General features: G+C 56.7%; 2 protein-coding genes across 2 annotated transcripts in view; both read right to left on the reverse strand.

Annotated features, from left to right (window-relative positions):
• Positions 1-2,567, reverse strand: part of GPT (glutamic--pyruvic transaminase) — a gene marked incomplete at both ends in the record, with an annotated part of 31,538 nt that extends 28,971 nt beyond the window's left edge. The window contains one exon of the mRNA XM_080610529.1: positions 2,346-2,567. Coding sequence (XP_080466655.1) covers positions 2,346-2,567 — 222 coding nt within the window. The remainder of the gene's footprint in view (positions 1-2,345) is intronic.
• A 5,237-nt stretch (positions 2,568-7,804) lies between these two features.
• PPP1R16A (protein phosphatase 1 regulatory subunit 16A) lies at positions 7,805-21,160 on the reverse strand. Its single transcript, XM_080609759.1, has 10 exons — positions 21,123-21,160; positions 17,506-18,170; positions 16,582-16,652; positions 16,357-16,502; positions 16,172-16,275; positions 15,155-15,279; positions 14,953-15,078; positions 12,108-12,183; positions 9,852-9,981; positions 7,805-8,338 (listed from the first exon to the last, which is right to left on the reverse strand). Exons 2-10 carry the CDS (start codon positions 17,765-17,767, stop codon positions 7,840-7,842), a joined length of 1,539 nt encoding a protein of 512 aa, XP_080465885.1. The 5' UTR covers positions 17,768-18,170; positions 21,123-21,160; the 3' UTR covers positions 7,805-7,839.
• Positions 21,161-23,681: the final 2,521 nt, after the last annotated feature.

Genomic DNA, 23,681 nt, shown 5'->3' on the forward strand with positions numbered 1-23,681 from the left:
GTGGGATATGGGACAGGTGGGATATGGGATAGGTGGGATATGGGATAGGTGGGATATGGGATAGGAGGGATATGGGATCGGTGGGATATGGGATAGGTGGGATATGGGATAGGAGGGATATGGGATAGGTGGGATATGGGACAGGTGGGATATGGGATAGGAGGGATATGGGATAGGAGGGATATGGGATAGGTGGGATATGGGATAGGAGGGATATGGGACACGTGGGATATGGGATAGGTGGGATATGGGATAGGTGGGATATGGGATAGGAGGGATATGGGATAGGTGGGATATGGGATAGGAGGGATATGGGACAGGTGGGATATGGGATAGGAGGGATATGGGATAGGAGGGATATGGGATAGGAGGGATATGGGACAGGTGGGATATGGGACAGGTGGGATATGGGATAGGAGGGATATGGGATAGGTGGGATATGGGACAGGTGGGATATGGGATAGGAGGGATATGGGATAGGTGGGATATGGGACAGGTGGGATATGGGATAGGAGGGATATGGGATAGGAGGGATATGGGATAGGAGGGATATGGGATAGGAGGGATATGGGATAGGTGGGATATGGGACAGGTGGGATATGGGATAGGAGGGATATGGGATAGGAGGGATATGGGACAGGTGGGATATGGGATAGGAGGGATATCGGATAGGAGGGATATGGGATAGGAGGGATATGGGATAGGTGGGATATGGGACAGGTGGGATATGGGACAGGTGGGATATGGGATAGGTGGGATATGGGACAGGTGGGATATGGGACAGGTGGGATATGGGATAGGAGGGATATGGGATAGGAGGGATATGGGACAGGTGGGATATGGGACAGGTGGGATATGGGATAGGAGGGATATCGGATAGGAGGGATATGGGATAGGAGGGATATGGGATAGGTGGGATATGGGACAGGTGGGATATGGGACAGGTGGGATATGGGATAGGTGGGATATGGGATAGGTGGGATATGGGATAGGTGGGATATGGGATAGGAGGGATATGGGACAGGTGGGATATGGGATAGGTGGGATATGGGATAGGTGGGATATGGGATAGGAGGGATATGGGATAGGAGGGATATGGGATAGGTGGGATATGGGATAGGTGGGATATGGGATAGGAGGGATATGGGATAGGAGGGATATGGGATAGGTGGGACATGGGATAGGAGGGATATGGGATAGGAGGGATATGGGATAGGAGGGATATGGGATAGGTGGGATATGGGATAGGTGGGATATGGGATAGGAGGGATATGGGATAGGAGGGATATGGGATAGGTGGGATATGGGATAGGTGGGATATGGGATAGGTGGGATATGGGACAGGAGGGATATGGGATAGGTGGGACATGGGATAGGAGGGATATGGGACAGGAGGGATATGGGATAGGTGGGACATGGGATAGGAGGGATATGGGATAGGAGGGATATGGGATAGGTGGGATATGGGATAGGAGGGATATGGGATAGGTGGGATATGGGATAGGTGGGATATGGGATAGGTGGGATATGGGATAGGTGGGATATGGGACAGGAGGGATATGGGATAGGTGGGACATGGGATAGGAGGGATATGGGATAGGAGGGATATGGGATAGGTGGGACATGGGATAGGAGGGATATGGGATAGGAGGGATATGGGACAGGTGGGATATGGGATAGGAGGGATATGGGATAGGTGGGACATGGGATAGGAGGGATATGGGATAGGAGGGATATGGGATAGGAGGGATATGGGATAGGTGGGACATGGGATAGGAGGGATATGGGATAGGAGGGATATGGGATAGGAGGGATATGGGATAGGTGGGACATGGGATAGGAGGGATATGGGATAGGAGGGATATGGGATAGGTGGGACATGGGACAAGCGCGACCCTTGGGCCCTTGCCCCGTGTCCCCGGCTCGGGTCCGGTCCCTTTCCCATCGCTCCGCACTTTGGCCGCAGCCGCGGGACCGGCCCCGGACTCTGCCCCGAAACCGCCCCGAGCTCCGGGGACACCCGGGGACAGCGCCCGCGGCACCACCCGGTCCCGTCCGGTCCCGTCCGGTCCCTCTGTTCCAGCGCCCCCCCCCCGCCCCGCACCCATGGGCCCGATCCTGCCCTCGGGGGGGGGGGGGGGGGGGGGCTCTGGGTGCCCCGGGTCGGGGGCTCCCGGGGTCGGACCTTCCCGCTCGGACGTTCCCGGTTTCAGCGCGGAGCTGCCCGAGGGTTCCCGGTTCGGGGTTCCCGGTTCAAGGTCGGGGGGTCCCGGCCCGGGCACGGTCCCGAGGTTCCCGGTTCGGGGTTCCCAGCCCTGAGCTCCCGCCGGGGCCGTTCCCGGTACCTGCTGCAGGTCCCGCTCCAGCTCCAGGGCGCGGGTGACGATGGGGCCGCGCACCGCGTACTGCACCCTCCGGATGGTGGCGTTCATGGTGCTGGGGGTCAGCACCGGCTCCCGCTGCGGCCCCGAGCCCGAGCCCGAGCCCGAGCCCCGTCCCCGTCCCGCCGCCGCCATGGCCCGAACCGCGCAGAGCCTGCGGGAGCGCAGCGCCCTCAGCGAGCGCATCGGAGCCGGGAGGGCAGGGAATGAACCGGGAACAGCGGGAACGGGAACGGGGAACGGGAACAGGGAACGGGGAACGGGAACAGGGAACGGGGAACGGGAACAGGGAACGGGAACGGGGAACGGGGAACAGGGAACAGCGGGAACGGGAACGGGGAACGGGAACAGGGAACGGGGAACGGGAACAGGGAACGGGGAACGGGAACAGGGAACGGGAACGGGGAACGGGGAACAGGGAACAGCGGGAACGGGAACGGGGAACGGGAACGGGGAACGGGAACAGGGAACGGGGAACGGGAACAGGGAACGGGAACGGGGAACGGGGAACAGGGAACAGCGGGAACGGGAACGGGGAACGGGAACAGGGAACGGGGAACGGGAACAGGGAACGGGGAACGGGGAACGGGGAACGGGAACGGGGAACGGGGAACGGGAACAGGGAACGGGGAACGGGAACAGGGAACGGGGAACGGGAACAGGGAACAGGGAACGGGAACAGGGAACGGGGAACGGGGACAGGGAACGGGGAACGGGGAACAGGGAACGGGAACGGGGAACGGGGAACGGGAACAGGGAACGGGGAACAGGGAACAGCGGGAACGGGGAACAGGGAACAGGGAACGGGGAACAGGGAACAGCGGGAACGGGGAACAGGGAACAGGGAACGGGGAACAGGGAACGGAGAACGGGAACAGCAGGAACGGGAACAGGGAACGGGGAACAGCGGGAACGGGGAACGGGAACGGCTCCGCCCCGGGCAGGGGGAGCGAGAGGGAGACGGGGTGAGGGGTGCGGGACACGGGATATCGGGATACAGGGATATGGGACACGGGGATAGGGAGCATGAGGATACGGGATATGGGGACAGAGAGAAATGGGGATATGGGATTGGGATATGGGATATGGGATTGGGATATGGGATTGGGATATGGGATATGGGATATTGGGATATGGGATTGGGATATTGGGATATGGGATTGGGATATGGGATTGGGATATGGGATATGGGATATGGGATTGGGATATGGGATATGGGATATTGGGATATTGGGATATGGGTTGGGATATTGGGATATGGGATTGGGATATTGGGATATGGGATTGGGATATGGGATTGGGATATGGGATATGGGATTGGGATATGGGATTGGGATATTGGGATATGGGATTGGGATATTGGGATATGGGATTGGGATATGGGATTGGGATATGGGATATGGGATATGGGATTGGGATATGGGATATGGGATTGGGATATTGGGATTGGGATATTGGGATATGGGATTGGGATATGGGATTGGGATATGGGATATGGGATTGGGATATTGGGATTGGGATATTGGGATATGGGATTGGGATATGGGATTGGGATATTGGGATATGGGATTAGGATATTGGGATATGGGATTAGGATATTGGGATATGGGATCGGGATATGGGATATGGGATTGGGATATGGGATATGGGATTGGGATATTGGGATTGGGATATTGGGATATGGGATTGGGATATTGGGATATTGGGATATGGGATTGGGATATTGGGATATGGGATTGGGATATGGGATATTGGGATATTGGGATATGGGATTGGGATATGGGATAGGGGATTGGGATATTGGGATATGGGATTGGGATATTGGGATATTGGGATATGGGATATGGGATTGGGATATTGGGATATGGGATTGGGATATTGGGATATGGGATTGGGATATTGGGATATTGGGATATGGGATATGGGATTGGGATATTGGGATATGGGATTGGGATATTGGGATATGGGATTGGGATATGGGATTGGGATATTGGGATATGGGATTGGGATATTGGGATATGGGATTGGGATATGGGATTGGGATATTGGGATAGGGGATTGGGATATTGGGATATGGGATTGGGATATGGAGCCACAGCCGGGGCCATGGGGTGACCATAGCAGGACCCGGGGGGGGGCGTGGGGGGAGATGCGGGGCTGGGACCCACGGGGACAACGGCCACTGGGGGGCGATGAACGGGGGGAATGGGGGGGACACAGGGGAGCCCCAAAGCACAACGCAGCGCCCCATAGCGCCCCATAGCGCCCCATAGCCACCCATAGAGCCCCATAGCGGCCCATAGCCACCCATAGCGCCCCATAGTGCCCCATAGCGACCCATAGCGGCCCATAGCTCCCCACAGCGCTCTCCAGTGCCCGCAGCGCCCTGGAGCGATCACCCCCGGCCAACCAGAGTCATAGAGAGACCCACAGCGCCCCACAGCGCCCCATGGTGGTCATCACCGCTCCACAGCGCCCTAGAGCCACAACCCCCGGCCCCATAGCGCCCCACAGCGACTCCACAGCGCCCCACAGCGACCCCATAGCGCCCCATAGCGACTCCATAGCTCCCCATAGCGACCCCATAGCGCACCATAGCGACTCCACAGCGACCCATAGCGACCCATAGCGACCCCATAGCGCCCCACAGCGACTCCACAGCGACCCATAGCGCCCCATAGCGACTCCACAGCGACCCATAGCTCCCCATAGCTCCCCATAGCGACCCCATAGCGCCCCATAGCGACCCCACAGCGCCCCATAGCTACCCATAGCGACTCCATAGCTCCCCATAGCGACCCCATAGCGCCCCATAGCGCCCCATAGCTCCCCATAGAGACTTCATAGAGCCCCATAGCGCCCCATAGTGACTCCATAGCACCCCGTAGCTCCCCACAGCACCTCATAGCGCCCCATAGCGCCCCATAGCGCCCCATAGCTCCCCACTGACCCGCGCTGCTTCTTGCCCCCCCAACTGCTCTCCTGCGCCCTCTAACGGCCCCAACGGCCCCGCCGCGCGGGCCCCGCCCCTCCCACCCCTCCGGCCAATCAGGGAGCGGAGCGGCTGCCGAGGGCCCCGCGCACCCGAAGCTGATTGGCTGCGGGTGCTGACGGGGGGGCGGCGCCCCAAGTGCCAGGGAAGGGGTTGCTATGGGGCGCCCCATAGAGACCAATGTGGGGGCCCATAGACACCCCTTGCTATGGGGCACCCCATAGAGACCAATGTGGGGACCCCACAGACACCCCATGGGTGCCCCATAGAGACCAATGTAGGGGGCCCATAGACAGCCATTGCCATGGGGCACCCCATAGACACCCCCCACATGTGGGGCCCCCCAGAGCAACCCCTTCGCATGTGCTCCCCCCCCGCCCCATATGGGGCACCCCACACATTCCCCCCCCCTTCCATGGGGCCCAGTCCCACACATTCCCCCCCGGGGTGCATTGTGGGGCGCCCGTTGCCCCTTATCAGCCCCATACAGCCACCGAAACCTCCCCGCCCCCCCTCCCCGCCCCATAGCGCTATGGGGCAGAGCCCCATAACCCCCCCAGCGCCTCACCTCTCCGCTGTGGGTGCTACGGGCGCTATGGGGCAGGAGGAGGAGCTGTGGGGCTGAAGGGAGGCCCCTGACCTTCACCAGCACCCAATAGCCAGGGGGGTGCTGCCGCTGCCCCATAGCGCCCTATGGGGGGGGGGGGCAGCGCTATGGGGCTGACCCATAAGTGGGGGGTGGGGGGGACCCTGCGGCACCCATGGGTGGGGGTGGGGGAGGGGCGGGTTATTTATAGCACAGGCGGAGAGGTGACACCGCGGGAATGGGAACACCCCCCCCCCCCGCCCCATAGATGGGCCCGGCCATGGGGTGCCCCATAGGGACCAACACGGGGGCCCCACAGCAGCTGCTTGCTATGGGGTGCCCCATAGACACCCCCCATGGGTGCCCACAGCGACCCTTTCCTTTCGCTATGGGGTGCCCCATAGATCCCCCCTCCATTGATGCCCCATAGACACATCCTCAATGTGGGGTGCCCCATAGACACCACCCATGGGTGCACACAGTGACTCTTTCGCTATGGGGTGCCCCATAGACGCTCCCTGCTATAAGGTGCCCCATAGATTCCCTCTCCATTGATGCCCCATAGACACATCTTCAATGTGGGGTGCTCCATAGATGCTCCTTGCTATGGGGTGCCCCACAGACACCTCCCATGGGTGCCCACAGTGACCCTTTCCTTTCGCTATGGGGTGCCCCATAGATGTGCTTGGTGACCCCCATGGGTGCCCCATAGACCCTTGCAGTGTGGCTGCCCCACAGGCACCCCCCACCATGGGGTGCCCCATAGACACCCTTCGCTATGGGGTGCCCCACAGATCCCCCTCCATTGATGCCCCATAGACACATCCTCAGTGTGGGGTGCCCCATAGATGCTCCTTGCTATGGGGCACCCTACAGCCAACCCCCCCCCCAGTGGGTGCCCCATAGACACCCATTGCCATGGGGCTGCCCCACAGATGCCCCCATCCACGGCTGCCCCCCAGCCCCCCATTGCCATGGGGCTGCCCCACAACCACCCCTCGCTATGGGGCTGCCCCCCGGCCCCGCATCCAAGAACCTTCAGGGCAAGGAAAAAACACCAAAAACGCGGAATATTTGGGAAGAAAAACGTCCAAATCCCAAGGATCCCAAATCCGGTCCCAAGGATCCCAAATCCGATCCCAAAGATCCCAAATCCGGTCCCAAGGATCCCAAATCCGATCCCAAGGATCCCAAATCCGATCCCAAAGATCCCAAATCCGATCCCAAGGATCCCTGATCCAGTCCCAAAGATCCCAAATCCGATCCCAAGGATCCCAAATCCGATCCCAAAGATCCCAAATCCGATCCCAAGGATCCCAAATCCGATCCCAAGGATCCCTGATCCAGTCCCAAGGATCCCAAATCCGGTCCCAAAGATCCCAAATCCGATCCCAAGGATCCCAAATCCGATCCCAAGGATCCCTGATCCAGTCCCAAGGATCCCAAATCCGATCCCAAGGATCCCTGATCCAGTCCCAAGGATCCCAAATCCGGTCCCAAAGATCCCAAATCCGATCCCAAGGATCCCTGATCCAGTCCCAAGGATCCCAAATCCGATCCAAAGGATCCCTGATCCAGTCCCAAGGATCCCAAATCCGATCCCAAGGATCCCTGATCCAGTCCCAAGGATCCCAAATCCGATCCCAAGGATCCCTGATCCAGTCCCAAGGATCCCAAATCCGATCCAAAGGATCCCTGATCCAGTCCCAAGGATCCCAAATCCGATCCCAAGGATCCCAAATCCGATCCAAAGGATCCCTGATCCAGTCCCAAGGATCCCAAATCCGATCCCAAGGATCCCAAATCCGATCCCAAGGATCCCTGATCCAGTCCCAAGGATCCCTGATCCCAACCATTCCCGGCTCGTGGCTCCAGCGCTCTCACATCACCCGGCAGCAGCGGCGCTTCCCACCCGGAGCCTCCTCCATGGGCGCCGTCAGCTTCAGGAGCGGCGGCTCCGGATCCCGATCCCGCTCCCGCTCCCGATCCCGCTCCCGCTCCTGATCCCGCTCCTGATCCCGCTCCGGATCCCGATCCCGCTCCCGCTCCCGTTCCTGATCCCGATCCCGCTCCCGCTCCCGCTCCTGATCCCGCTCCCGCTCCTGATCCCGCTCCCGCTCCGGCCGCTGCCCCTTGGAAGCCGCCCGGAGCCGCTTGAGCTCGGCCAAGGTGTGGGGGGCACCCAGGGCGCCGTTGGGCAGCTCCGGCTCCGGTCCCCTCGGAGGCTGCGGGGGGGGGCTCCCTCCCAGCCCATTCCCGGCGGGAATGGCGGCCGCCTCCTCGGGGCTCCCGCGCCGCTGCCACACGAAGGCCTCGCGCTCCCGCTCCCGCCGGTGGAGGCTGCAGCGCTCCGAGAGGCTGGCGCGGCGCCCGACCCTCCTGGGAATGCGGGGCACGGGATGGGAACAGCCCCGAGCCAGAGGGATACATCCCCAGGGGATGCTGCAAGCCCCGGAGGCGCATCCCGATCCATAGGGATACATCCCCAGGGGAGGCTCCAGGCCCCGGAGGCACATCCCGATCCATAGGGACACATCCCCAGGGGAGGCTCCAGGCCCCGGAGCCGCATCCCGATCCATAGGGATACATCCCCAGGGGAGGCTCCAGGCCCCGGAGGCACATCCCGATCCATAGGGATACATCCCCAGGGGAGGCTCCAGGCCCCGGAGCCGCATCCCGATCCATAGGGATACATCCCCAGGGGAGGCTCCAGGCCCCGGAGGCACATCCCGATCCATAGGGATACATCCCCAGGGGAGGCTCCAGGCCCCGGAGCCGCATCCCGATCCATAGGGATACATCCCCAGGGGAGGCTCCAGGCCCCGGAGGCACATCCCGATCCATAGGGATACATCCCCAGGGGAGGCTCCAGGCCCCAGAGGCACATCCCGATCCATAGGGATACATCCCCAGGGGAGGCTCCAGGCCCCAGAGGCACATCCCGATCCATAGGGATACATCCCCAGGGGAGGCTCCAGGCCCCGGAGCCGCATCCCGATCCATAGGGATACATCCCCAGGGGAGGCTCCAGGCCCCGGAGCCGCATCCCGATCCATAGGGATACATCCCCAGGGGAGGCTCCAGGCCCCGGAGGCACATCCCGATCCATAGGGACACATCCCCAGGGGAGGCTCCAGGCCCCGGAGGCACATCCCGATCCATAGGGATACATCCCCAGGGGAGGCTCCAGGCCCCGGAGGCGCATCCCGATCCATAGGGACACATCCCCAGGGGAGGCTCCAGGCCCCGGAGGCACATCCCGATCCATAGGGATACATCCCCAGGGGAGGCTCCAGGCCCCGGAGCCGCATCCCGATCCATAGGGATACATCCCCAGGGGAGGCTCCAGGCCCCGGAGGCGCATCCCAATCCATAGGGACACATCCCCAGGGGAGGCTCCAGGCCCCGGAGGCGCATCCCGATCCATAGGGACACATCCCCAGGGGAGGCTCCAGGCCCCGGAGGCGCATCCCGATCCATAGGGACACATCCCCAGGGGAGGCTCCAGGCCCCGGAGGCACATCCCGATCCATAGGGATACATCCCCAGGGGAGGCTCCAGGCCCCGGAGGCGCATCCCGATCCATAGGGATACATCCCCAGGGGAGGCTGCAAGCCCCGGAGGTGCATCCCATTCCATACGGATACATCCCAATGGACCAGGATGCTCCAGGCCTCATCCAACCCCACTGGAGCATCCAGAACATTCCCATTCAACACATTCCCATGTCCCACCACCCTCATCCCGACACCCCAAGATCCCGTCCAGCTCTTCCCATTGGAAGCCCCAACCCCTCATCCCATCCCTTGTCCCAGGTCCCTGTAGCCCCCTTAGGCCCCGGAGCTGCTCCAAGGTATTCCCGGATGCTTCCCGTCCCCATTCCCGGGCTCACCCGCGGCTCCCGGTGCTGGAAGCGCGGCGCTGGAGCACGGATTTGTGCTTTTCCTGGGATTTCATCACGGCCGCGCGCTTGTGCTTCAGCTCCAGGAGCTTGGAGCGCGTCCGGTCATCGGCACAGACATCTGGGAGCAGCGGGAATAGCGGGAATGGGCATGGCAATGGGGATGGAGCCACAGAGAGGGGGAAGAGGGATGGACACAAAGGGATGGGAATGGGGATGGACACACAAAGGGTGGGAATGGGGATGGACACACAAAGGGATGGGAATGGGGATGGACACACAAAGGGATGGGAATGGGGATGGACACGCAAAGGGATGGGAATGGGGATGGACACGCAAAGGGATGGGAATGGGGATGGACACGCAAAGGGATGGGAATGGGGATGGACACACAAAGGGATGGGAATGGGGATGGACACACAAAGGGATGGGAATGGGGATGGACACACAAAGGGTGGGAATGGGGATGGACACGCAAAGGGATGGGAATGGGGATGGACACGCAAAAGGGTGGGAATGGGGATGGACACGCAAAGGGATGGGAATGGGGATGGACACACAAAGGGATGGGAATGGGGATGGACACGCAAAGGGATGGAAATGGGGATGGACACGCAAAGGGATGGGAATGGGGATGGACACACAAAGGGATGGGAATGGGGATGGACACGCAAAGGGATGGGAATGGGGATGGACACGCAAAGGGATGGGAATGGGGATGGACACGCAAAAGGGTGGGAATGGGGATGGACACGCAAAGGGATGGGAATGGGGATGGACACGCAAAGGGATGGGAATGGGGATGGACACACAAAGGGATGGGAATGGGGATGGACACACAAAGGGATGGGAATGGGGATGGACACGCAAAGGGATGGGAATGGGGATGGACACGCAAAGGGATGGGAATGGGGATGGACACGCAAAGGGATGGGAATGGGGATGGACACGCAAAGGGATGGGAATGGGGATGGACACACAAAGGGATGGGAATGGGGATGGACACGCAAAGGGATGGGAATGGGGATGGACACGCAAAGGGATGGGAATGGGGATGGACACGCAAAGGGATGGGAATGGGGATGGACACACAAAGGGATGGGAACGGGGATGGACACACAAAGGGATGGGAATGGGGATGGACACACAAAGGGTGGGAATGGGGATGGACACACAAAGGGATGGGAATGGGGATGGACACGCAAAGGGATGGGAATGGGGATGGACACGCAAAGGGATGGGAATGGGGATAGACACGCAAAGGGATGGGAATGGGGATGGACACGCAAAGGGATGGGAATGGGGATAGACACGCAAAGGGATGGGAATGGGGATGGACACACAAAGGGATGGGGATGGGGATGGACACACAAAGGGATGGGAATGGGGATGGACACACAAAGGGATGGGAATGGGGATGGACACACAAAGGGTGGGAATGGGGATGGACACACAAAGGGATGGGAATGGGGATGGACACACAAAGGGATGGGGATGGACACACAAAGGGTGGGAATAGGGATGGACACACAAAGGGATGGGAATGGGGATGGACACGCAAAGGGATGGGAATGGGGATGGACACGCAAAGGGATGGGAATGGGGATGGACACGCAAAGGGTGGGAATGGGGATGGACACACAAAGGGATGGGAATGGGGATGGACACGCAAAGGGATGGGAATGGGGATGGACACGTAAAGGGATGGGAATGGGGATGGACACGCAAAGGGTGGGAATAGGGATGGACACACAAAGGGATGGGAATGGGGATGGACACGCAAAGGGATGGGAATGGGGATGGACACACAAAGGGATGGGAATGGGGATGGACACGCAAAGGGATGGGGATGGACACACAAAGGGATGGGAATGGGGATGGACACACAAAGGGATGGGGATGGACACACAAAGGAATGGGAATGGGGATGGACACGCAAAGGGATGGGAATGGGGATGGACACACAAAGGGATGGGGATGGACACACAAAGGGATGGGAATGGGGATGGACACGCAAAGGGATGGGAATGGGGATGGACACACAAAGGGATGGGGATGGACACACAAAGGGATGGGAATGGGGATGGACACGCAAAGGGATGGGAATGGGGATGGACACACAAAGGGATGGGAATGGGGATGGACACACAAAGGGATGGGAATGGGGATGGACACGCAAAGGGATGGGAATGGGGATGGACACACAAAGGGTGGGAATGGGGATAGACACACAGGGTCAGGACTCACCCAGGGGCGTCTCATCCAGCTCCGACTTGGAATTGAGGTCGGCTCCATGAGCAACCAGGAGCTCCAGGAGCGGCAGCTGCAGGGAATGGGGGAAAATGGGGGGAAAATGGGAGAATTGTGGGAAAAATGGAGGGAAAATGGGAAAACTGCAGGAAAAATGGAGGGAAATGAAGGCAAATGGGAAAATGGGGAAAAATTAGGGAAAATGGGTGAAAATGGGGGAAAATTGGGGGGAAACTGGGGCGAAACTGGGGAAAATAGGGGAAAAAGTGGGAAAATTGGGGAAAATGGGGAAAAACTACAGGAAAACTGGGGAGAAACTGGGGAAAAGAGGGAAAAATGTGGGAAAATGTGTGAAAATTGGGGAAAAATGGGAGAATATTGGGGGAATTGGAAAAATAGAGAAAATGGGTGAAATTGGGGAAAAATAGGGGCAAAAGGGAGGAAATGGGAGAAAATGGGGGAATCGGGCAGGGTTTGCCTGAAAACTGGGGAATTTGGCTCAAAATTGAGCAAAATTGGGCAGGATTTGCCTGAAAATGAGGCAGAATTGGGCAATTTTGCTCCAAATCAGACAAATCCAGGCAGAGGTTGACTGAAAGTGGGGAAACTTTGACCAAAATCAGATCAAATTGGGAGAAGCGGGAAGGGTTTGCCTGGAATTGGCTTAATTTTGCCCAAAATTGGGAAAAATCCCCCCGAAATGGGCAGGGTTTGAGGAAAATTCAGTGATTTTGTCCAAAATCCTACAGAATGAGGCAGGGTTTGCCTGAAAATCAAGTGATTTGACCCAAAATCAGGCAGGGTTTACCTAAAAATTGGGTGCTTTTGCCCCAAATTAGGCAAAATTGGGCAGGATTTGCCTCAAAATGGAGCAAAATTGGTCAGAATCAAGCAGTTCTGCCGCAAAACAAGCAAAATCCGGAAGAACAGGCAGGGATTGCCTGAAAATTGGGAAATTTTCAGCAAATTTAGGCCAAATCCAGAAGAATGACGCAGATTTGCCTGAAAATTGGGAAATTTGGAGCAAATTTGGCCAAATCAGGAAGAACGAGGCAGACTTGCCTGAAAATTAGGAAATTTTGAGCAAATTTGGGCCAAATCTGGAAGAACGACGCAGATTTGCCTGAAAATTGGGAAATTTTGAGCAAATTTAGGCCAAATCAGGAAGAATGAGGCAGATTTGCCTGAAAATTGGGAATTTCTGAACAAATTTGGGCCAAATCAGAAAGGACGAGGCAGATTTGCCTGAAAATTGGGAAATTTGGAGCAAATTTGGGCCAAATCAGGAAGAATGAGGCAGATTTGCCTGAAAAGAAGGTGATTTAGCAAATATTGGGGAGAATTGGGCAGTTTGCTGGAAAATTGGGCAACTTTGCACCAAATTGGGCAGGATCAGGCAGGAATTGCCTGAAAAGGTGGCAATTTCACCCAAAATCACACAAAATGAGGCTGGGTTTGTTGGAAAATTGAGCGGTTTTGCCCCAAATCCAGCAGAATCAGTCAGGGTTTGCCTGGAAATGTGGCAATTTTGACCAAAATTAGGCAAAATTGGGTGGAATTGGGCATGATTTGCCTGGAAATCAGGCAATTTGGGGCAAAATTGGCCAAAATTAGGCAGGATTTGCCTGAAAATTGGATTATTTCACCCAAAATAAGGCACCGTCGGGCAGATTCAGGCAGTGCCTGCCTGAAAACTGGGTAATTTTGACCAAAAATGACCAAAATTGGACAGAATTGGGCAGGGATTGCCTGAAAATCAAGTGATTTTAACCAGAATTGGGCAAAATTAGGCAGGTTTTCCTGGAAATTGGGAATTTTTGCCCAAAATCAGGAAGGGCTTGAAATTTTCAGCAAAACGCTGCCTGATTCAACCTGATTTTTCCCAATTTTAGGCAAAATTGTCCAAATTTTGCCCCCAAAATGGCATATTTTGCCTGAAAACCAGGGAGTTTCACCCCAAATCAGGCAAAATTGAGCAAAATTGGGCAGGGTTTGCCTGAAAATTGGGTATTTTGCTTGAAATTCAGCAAAAATCAGGCTGAAAATTTGGAGTTTTGTCTAAAATTGAGCAATATTGGGCAGGATTTCCCTGAAAGTTGGGAATTTTCCCTAAAATTGAGCAAAATTGGGTAGAAAATGGGAAATTCTGCCTAAAATTGAGCAAAATTAGGCTGAAAATTTGGAATATTGCCTAAAATTCAGCAAAATCAGGCAGGGTTTGCCTGAAAATTGGGAATTTTGCCTAAATTTGAGCAAAATTGGGCAGGATTTTCCTGAAAGTTGGGAATTTTGCCTCAAATTGAGCAAAATCAGGTTTAAAATGGAGAATTTTGCCTAAAATAGAGCAAAATCAGGTTGAAAATGGGAAATTCTGCCTAAAATTGAGAAAAATCAGGCTGAAAATTTGGAATATTGCCTAAAATTGAGCAAAATGAGGCAGGATTTGCCTGAAAATTGGGAATTTTGCTTAAAATTGATCAAAATCAGGCTGAAAATTCAGAATATTGCTTAAAAATCAGCAAAATCAGGCAGAGTTTGTCTGAAATTTGGGGATTCTGCCTAAAATTGAGCAAAACCAGGCTGGAAGTTAGGATTTTGCCTAAAATTGAGAAAAAAACAGACAGGGTTTGCCTGAAAATTGGGAATTTTGCTTAAAATGGAGTCAAATTGGGCAGGATTTGCCTGAACTCAGGAATTTTGCCTAAACCTGAGCAAAACAGGGTTGAAAATGGAGAATTTTGCCGAAAATGGAGCAAAATCCGGCTGAAAATCGGGAATTTTGCCCCTTTTTGCCCGGAACGGGGTGGGAATGAGGCCGAATCCACGGGGAATGCTGCCCTACCTGCCCCCAGCAGGCAGCAGCGTGCAGCGGTTCCCAGCCATCCCAATCCCGGGCGCTGATCCCGGCGCGATGCTCCAGCAGCAGCTCCGCCGCCTCCACGTACCCGTGGGCCGCGGCCACGTGGAGCTGGCGGGGATGGAGAGCATTCCAGCCGGGATGAGGTCCGGCACCGCCATCATCCCATCCCATTCCCGAGGCCTACCAAGGTGGCTCCGTGGCCCTGTGGAGCATCCAGGTCCTCTCCGGCATCCAGGAGCCGCCGGATCTCCTCCAGCATCCCGCGCTCCGGAGCCGCGCGAGCCTCCTCGATCTTCTCCTGCGTGATCCCTACGGGGGACACCAGGGAGCCATGGAGGGGACAAACCACAGATCCCAATGGATCCCAACAGATCCCGATGGATCCCAATGCATTCTCATAGATCCAATCTATCCCGATGGATCCCAAGAGATCCCAATGTACCTGATGGATTCTGATAGATCCAAGGGATCCTGATGGATCCCCATAAATCCCAATGCATCCTGATCAATCCAATGGATCCTGATGGATCCCAACAGATCCCAATGGATCCAAATAGATCCCAATGGATTCAAATAGATCCCAATGGATCCTGATGCATTCTGATATATCCAAATGATTCCAATAGATCCCGATGGAGCCCAATGCATTCTGACCGATCCAATGTATCCTGATGGATCCCGACGGATCCCAACGGCTCTCAATAGATCCCAACGGATCTCAATATATCCTGATGGATCCCAATGCATTCTGATAGATCCAATGCATCCCAATGGATCCCAATAGAGCCCGATAGATCCCAATGCATTCTGATAGACCCAATGGATTCTGATCGATCCCAATGGATCCAAATAGATCCCGATGGATCCCAATAGATCCCGATGGATCCAAATGCATTCTGATCGATCCAATGTATCCCGATGGATCCCGACGGGTCCCAATGGATCCAAATAGATCCCAACGGCTCTCAATAGATCCCAATGTATCTCAATAGATCCCAAGGGATCCCAATGCATTCTGATGGATCCCGATGGATCCCGATAGACCCGATGGATCCCAACGGATCCAAACAGATCCCAATAGATCCCAATGGACCCCCATATATCGCGATGGATCCTGATGGATTCTGATAGACCCGATGGATCCCAACAGACCCAAGTAGATCCCAATAGATCCCGATGGCTCCGCGGCGGCGGCGCTCACCCTGTGCCGCCATGGCGCTCTCCAGGCAGTCCAGCGTCGCCTCGTCCTCGCACAGGTCGTAGGGCATGTTCCCATCGGAGTTGAGCGCCAGGAGATCGGCTCCGCTGGGAGAGCGGGCCAAAACCCCACGGGATCAGGACCGCGGCGCCCTCGAGCCCGGGCCCCGTCCCCGATCCCGGCGTTACCGTTGGATGAGGAGCTGCACCAGGCCCCGGTGCCCGCACGTGGCCGCCGCGTGAAGAGGGGTCCAGAGCTCGCTGTCGACGGCGTTGACGTCGGCGCCGGCGTCCACCAAGGCGGCCACCACGGCGCCGCAGTCGTCGATGCAGCTCTGGGAAGAGGGAAAAGCTTGGGAGACGCTGGAAGAGCACGGGATGGGGCTGGGAAGGCGGGGGGGGGGCCGGGGGTACCTGGTGCAGCGCCGTGAGGCCGTCCTCATTGCACAGGTCCGGGCTGATGCCGCTGGCCAGGAACTGTCGCACTGCGGAATGGGGATGGAGGCGGGATCGGGGAGTTATGGGATGGAAGGGACCCGATGGAGCATCCGGAACTCCTCCATCCATCCCGTTGCCATTGTCCCACCACCCTCCTGGAGCTTCTCCATGGCCTCCTCCGGACCTGTTCCAGGGGATCCGTGTCCCCCTGGAGCCATGGAGCTGGATCCCATGGAGCATCTCCTCCCCCAGCGCCTCCAAGTCCTTCTCCATAGGGATGCTCCATCCCACCCCCTTCCAGCCTGGGACTGGGATTGGGATTGTCCCAGCCCGCATCCAGGAGCTTTGCCCTTGATCCCACCTCATGATTCCATGTTCCCATCTCAACCCCATCCTGATCCCACCTCGACCTCAATCCCCCACCACATCCACAACTCCAAGCTCCAGCCTCATTTTCCTGGGATACTTCCATCCAAATTTGGGATCTCCATCCCATTTCCCACCCCAATCCCATTGGATCCATCACCAGAATCTTCCTGAGCCTGGGACTGGGATCATCCCAACCCAAATCCAATTCCTGGCCCTTCTCCAACCTCGCAATGCTCCCACCTCAACATTCCAAGCTCCAGCCTCACTTCCCGTCACATTCAGACCCAAATCTGGGATCTCCATCCCATTTCCCACCCCAATCCCATCGGATCCTCAACTGGAATCTTCCCCCAGCCTGGGACTGGGATTATCCCGAGCCAAATTCCTTGCCCTTGTTCAACCTCTCGACGCTCCCACCTCAACATCCCAAGCTCCAGCCTCACTTCCCAGCACACTGAGACCCAAATCGGGGCTCCCCATCCCATTTCCCAGCCCAATCCCATGGGATTCCCCCCCTCCCCCCACACCCACCCTCCTCGGCATCGCGCCGGGCGGCCGCTTCCAAGAGCCGGACGTTATCCGGGAACGTCACCCTCTTCCCATGGCCGCCGCTCTTCCTCCTCCTCCTCCGCTTCCTGGCGGATCCGAGGGCGCTTCCCGGCGCTTCCCGCTCCGCCTGCGCCCAGCTCCGGAGCTGCTGAGCCCGGCGCTCCCGCGCCTGCCGCAGCCGGTCAGGAATGCTGAGCCGCGCCACGGCCGCCAGCTCGGCCACCAGCTCCTGGTGCTCCGCCATGGATGGATCCCAGCGGGAATGGCGCCGGAGCCGCCACCGGCATCACCTCCCGGGCAGGAATGGGGGGGGGGGGGAAGGTTTAGCCTTGGATCCCGGCGCTGGGCCCGTGCTTGGCGCCGCATTCCGGAGGCAGGGATGGGAGCGCTGGGATCGTCTCCATGGTGCCGGGAGGGCGCTGGGAGCCGCGATCCCGATGCGATCCCGGGAGATCCCGGAGCAAAGGCGAGGGAAGCCAATGGATGCGGGGGCAAAGCGGAACGGTCCCGAGGGCCTTCGGGCTTCCCGCTCTCTGGAATGGCGCCCGCCCTGGCCGCAGGCGCATCGAGGAGCTGGGAAACAAGGCTGGGATCCTGCCGGATTCACCGGGATCGGGATGGGCCAGGGGGAGCTTCACACCGGGATCCTACAGGGAAAAGGGAAGGAATCCTTCAGGAAAGAGGGAAAAGGGAAGGAATCCTTCAGGAAAGAGGGAAAAGGGAAGGAATCCTTCAGGAAAGAGGGAAAAGGGAAGGAATCCTTAAGGAAAGAGGGAAAAGGGAAGGAATCCTTCAGGAAAGAGGGGAAAAGGGAAGGAATCCTTCAGGAAAGAGAGAAAAGGGAAGGAATCCTTCAGGAAAGAGGGAAAAGGGAAGGAATCCTTCAGGAAAGAGGGAAAAGGGAAGGAATCCTTCAGGAAAGAGGGAAAAGGGAAGGAATCCTTCAGGAAAGAGGGAAAAGGGAAGGAATCCTTCAGGAAAGAGAGAAAAGGGAAGGAATCCTTCAGGAAAGAGGGAAAAGGGAAGGAATCCTTCAGGAAAGAGGGAAAAGGGAAGGAATCCTTCAGGAAAGAGGGAAAAGGGAAGGAATCCTTCAGGAAGGAGGGAAAAGGGAAGGAATCCTTAAGGAAAGAGGGGAAAAGGGAAGGAATCCTTAAGGAAAGAGGGGAAAAGGGAAGGAATCCTTAAGGAAAGAAGGAAAAGGGAAGGAATCCTTAAGGAAAGAGGGAAAAGAGAAGGAATCCTTAAGGAAAGAGGGGAAAAGGGAAGGAATCCTTAAGGAAAGAGGGAAAAGGGAAGGAATCCTTAAGGAAGGAGGGAAAAGGGAAGGAATCCTTAAGGAAAGAGGGAAAAGAGAAGGAATCCTTAAGGAAAGAGGGGAAAAGGGAAGGAATCCTTAAGGAAAGAGGGAAAAGGGAAGGAATCCTTAAGGAAAGAAGGAAAAGGGAAGGAATCCTTCAGGAAAGAGGGAAAAGGGAAGGAATCCTTCAGGAAGGAGGGAAAAGGGAAGGAATCCTTAAGGAAAGAGGGGAAAAGGGAAGGAATCCTTCAGGAAAGAGGGAAAAGGGAAGGAATCCTTCAGGAAAGAAGGAAAAGGGAAGGAATCCTTAAGGAAAGAAGGAAAAGGGAAGGAATCCTTAAGGAAAGAAGGAAAAGGGAAGGAATCCTTAAGGAAAGAGGGAAAAGGGAAGGAATCCTTAAGGAAAGAAGGAAAAGGGAAGGAATCCTTAAGGAAAGAGGGGAAAAGGGAAGGAATCCTTAAGGAAAGAAGGAAAAGGGAAGGAATCCTTAAGGAAAGAGGGAAAAGGGAAGGAATCCTTCAGGAAAGAGGGAAAAGGGAAGGAATCCTTAAGGAAAGAGGGGAAAAGGGAAGGAATCCTTCAGGAAAGAGGGAAAAGGGAAGGAATCCTTCAGGAAAGAAGGAAAAGGGAAGGAATCCTTAAGGAAAGAAGGAAAAGGGAAGGAATCCTTAAGGAAAGAAGGAAAAGGGAAGGAATCCTTAAGGAAAGAGGGAAAAGGGAAGGAATCCTTAAGGAAAGAAGGAAAAGGGAAGGAATCCTTAAGGAAAGAGGGAAAAGGGAAGGAATCCTTAAGGAAAGAAGGAAAAGGGAAGGAATCCTTAAGGAAAGAGGGAAAAGGGAAGGAATCCTTCAGGAAAGAGGGAAAAGGGAAGGAATCCTTAAGGAAGGAGGGAAAAGGGAAGGAATCCTTCAGGAAAGAGGGAAAAGGGAAGGAATCCTTCAGGAAAGAGGGAAAAGGGAAGGAATCCTTCAGGAAAGAGGGAAAAGGGAAGGAATCCTTAAGGAAAGAGGGGAAAAGGGAAGGAATCCTTAAGGAAAGAGGGAAAAGGGAAGGAATCCTTAAGGAAAGAGGGAAAAGGGAAGGAATCCTTAAGGAAAGAGGGGAAAAGGGAAGGAATCCTTAAGGAAAGAGGGAAAAGGGAAGGAATCCTTAAGGAAAGAGGGGAAAAGGGAAGGAATCCTTAAGGAAAGAGGGAAAAGGGAAGGAATCCTTCAGGAAAGAAGGAAAAGGGAAGGAATCCTTAAGGAAAGAAGGAAAAGGGAAGGAATCCTTAAGGAAAGAAGGAAAAGGGAAGGAATCCTTAAGGAAAGAGGGAAAAGGGAAGGAATCCTTAAGGAAAGAGGGAAAAGAGAAGGAATCCTTCAGGAAGGAGGGAAAAGGGAAGGAATCCTTAAGGAAGGAGGGAAAAGGGAAGGAATCCTTAAGGAAAAAGGGAAAAGGGAAGGAATCCTTAAGGAAAGAGTGAAAAGGGAAGGAATCCTTAAGGAAAGAGGGAAAAGGGAAGGAACCCTTAAGGAAAGAGTGAAAAGGGAAGGAATCCTTAAGGAAGGAGGAAAAAGGGAAGGAATCCTTAAGGAAAGAGGGAAAAGGGAAGGAATCCTTCAGGAAGGAGGAAAAAGGGAAGGAATCCTTAAGGAAGGAGGGAAAAGGGAAGGAATCCTTAAGGAAAGAGGGAAAAGGGAAGGAATCCTTAAGGAAAGAGGGAAAAGGGAAGGAATCCTTAAGGAAGGAGGGAAAAGGGAAGGAATCCTTAAGGAAGGAGGGAGAAGGGAAGGAATCCTTAAGGAAAAAGGGAAAAGGGAAGGAATCCTTAAGGAAGGAGGGAGAAGCTCAGCTCTGCCCCCCCCCCCCCGGTTTTCCCGCTTCCCTCATCCAGGATCAAGCCCTCCCCACAAGCGAATTCCTTGGAGCGGCGCCGGGAAGGGGAGGGCTCTTCCCGGTGGATGAAGAGCGGTGGAACCGGGAAGGCCGCCGGGCCGGGCCCATTCCCGCCGCGGGCAAAGTCCAGTCGGGAATGGGGGGGGGAAGGATTCCAGGCTCTTAATCCCGGCGTTAATCCCGTGGGAATGCCGGGTTAAGCCCTAAGGAGCGGCTTTGAGGGGACCCCCCGGGCCCTGAGCGGGTTCCAGGCCCGTTCCCAAGCCCCCTTCCCAAGGGAATCCCCACATTCCCAGACCTCCATGGATTCCCAAGGAGCCCCGGGCAGGGCCCCCCTTCAGGAGGCCTCAAGGGGCCTCTCTGTGAGCGCCCCCCGGCCACGTCCCGCCCCCGGGCCCCACCGCGGCCTCCCCCGGTACCTGCGCGGCCTCAGCCGGGTCGGGCCCCGCGGTCGCCGTGGCAACGGGGCCACGCTTCCGGTGAGGCCGGAAGTGGGCGGGGTCAGGGCGGAAGCGGGAGGCGGGGCCCGGCGCCATGATGGGTGCGGCGGGGAAAGGGGGAGGCCGGGGAGCGGCCGCAACCAAGATGGCGGCGGGAGGGGAAAGGCGCCACCTGGCGGGCGGGGGGTGTTTGATGGAGAGTAGAGAGCAGGGCAGAGCGGTACGGACCGGTACGGACCAGTATGGACCAGTATAGACCAGTATAGATCAGTACGGACCGGTACGGACCAGTACAGACCAGTATGGACCAGTATGGACCAGTACGGACCAGTAGGGACCAGTATAGACCAGTATGGACCAGTATAGATCAGTACGGACCGGTACGGACCAGTATGGACTGGTACGGACCAGTACGGACCAGTATGGACCAGTATGGACCAGTAAGGACCAGTATGGACCAGTAAGGACCAGTATAGATCAGTACGGACCAGTATGGACCAGTATGGACCAGTACGGACCAGTACGGACCAGTATAGACCAGTATAGACCAGTACGGGCCAGTATAGCCCGGTACGGACCAGTACAGACCAGTATGGACCAGTATAGCCCAGTACAGCCCGGTACAGACCATCATGGACCAGTATGGACCAGTATAGCCCAGTACAGACCAGTATAGACCAGTACAGCCTGGTACAGACCAGTATGGACCAGTATAGCCCAGTGCAGACCTGTACAGCCCAGTATAGCCCAGTACAGCCTGGTACAGACCAGTACTGACCAGTACAGACCAATACAGAGCAGTACAGCCTGGTGCAAACCAGCATAGCCCAGCGGAGACCTGTACAGCCCAGTACAGCCCAGTATGGAACAGTACAGACCAGTACAGCCCCGTAAGACCAGTATAGACCGGTACTGACCAGTACAGCCCTGTACAGCCCAGTGTAGTCCAGTACAGACCGGTGCAGCCCAGGACACCCCAGTCCCTCACCCCAGTGCTCCCAGCACCCCCAGTCCCAGCCCTGGCTCCATGCCCACCATCGGCAGCGCTCGGCCCAACCTGACCCGGCTCGGGTCAGTTCGGGTCAGTTCAGGTCAGTTCGGGTCGGTTCGGGTCAGTTCGGGTGGGTTCGGGTCGGTTCGGGTCAGTTCGGGTGGGTTCAGGTCAGGTCGGGTCAGTTCAGGTCGGTTCAGGTGGGTTCGGGTCGGTTCGGGTGGGTTCGGGTCCGTTCGGGTCGGTTCAGGTCAGTTCGGGTCGGTTCGGGTGGGTTCGGGTCAGTTCGGGTCGGTTCGGGTGGGTTCGGGTCCGTTCGGGTCTCCTTGGCTCTGCCTTGCCTCTCCCGACTCGGCTCGGGTCGAGTGTGCCCGGCTCCGCCCGCCTCTGTCTGGGTATCCTCGGCTCTGCCGGGCTCGGCTGCACTCGGCCCGGTTCGGCTCGGTTCGGTTGTGCTCGGCCCTGCCCGGCTCGGCTGCACTCGGCCCGGTTCGGCTCTGCCCGCCCCGTCCCGCCCCGTAGGCACGGACTCAGCGGCGCCGCCAGGTCCGGGCGTTATCGGGGACGGGGACCCCCCGGGGCGACGCAATCAGCGCCCGCCCAATCACCATCGATCACCGTCGATCACCCGCCAATCAGCATCGATCACCGTCGATCACCCGCCAATCACCGTCCATCACCCATCCATCACCCCTCTCCAGGGAGTTCCGGCTGCTCTTTGATGTGCAAAGGGACCGGAGCGGCGGGGAACGGGGGGATGAGGGGGAGCAGGGATGGATACAGGGATACAGGGATGGATACAGGGATACAGGGATGGATATGGGGATACAGGGATGGATACAGGGATACAGGGATGGACACAAGGATACAGGGATGGATATGGGGATACGGGGGTACAGGGATGGATATAGGGATACAGGGATGGATATGGGGATACAGGGATGGACACGGGGGTACAGGGATGGATATAGGGATACAGGGATGGATATGGGGATACAGGGATGGACACAGGGATACAGGGATGGATGCAGGGATACAGGGATGGATACACGGATACAGGGATGGACACAGGGATACAGGGATGGACACAGGGATACAGGGATGGATATGGGGATACGGGGGTACAGGGATGGATATAGGGATACAGGGATGGATATGGGGATACAGGGATGGATGCAGGGATACAGGGATGGATATGGGGGTGCAGGGATGGATGCAGGGATACAGGGATGGATACGGGGGCACAGGGATGCATGCAGGGATACAGGGATGGATATGGGGGTGCAGGGATGGATGCAGGGATACAGGGATGGATAAGGGGATACAGGGATGCATGCAGGGATACAGGGATGGATATGGGGATACAGGGATGGATGCAGGGATACAGGGATGGATATGGGGATACAGGGATGGATGCAGGGATACAGGGATGGATATGGGGATACAGGGATGGATGCAGGGATACAGGGATGGATACGGGGGCACAGGGATGCATGCAGGGATACAGGGATGGATATGGGGATACAGGGATGGATGCAGGGATACAG

This window comes from Psittacula echo (genome assembly GCF_963264785.1).
Source record: "Psittacula echo genome assembly, chromosome: 2".
In the NCBI taxonomy this organism is placed as follows: Eukaryota; Metazoa; Chordata; class Aves; order Psittaciformes; family Psittacidae; genus Psittacula; species Psittacula echo.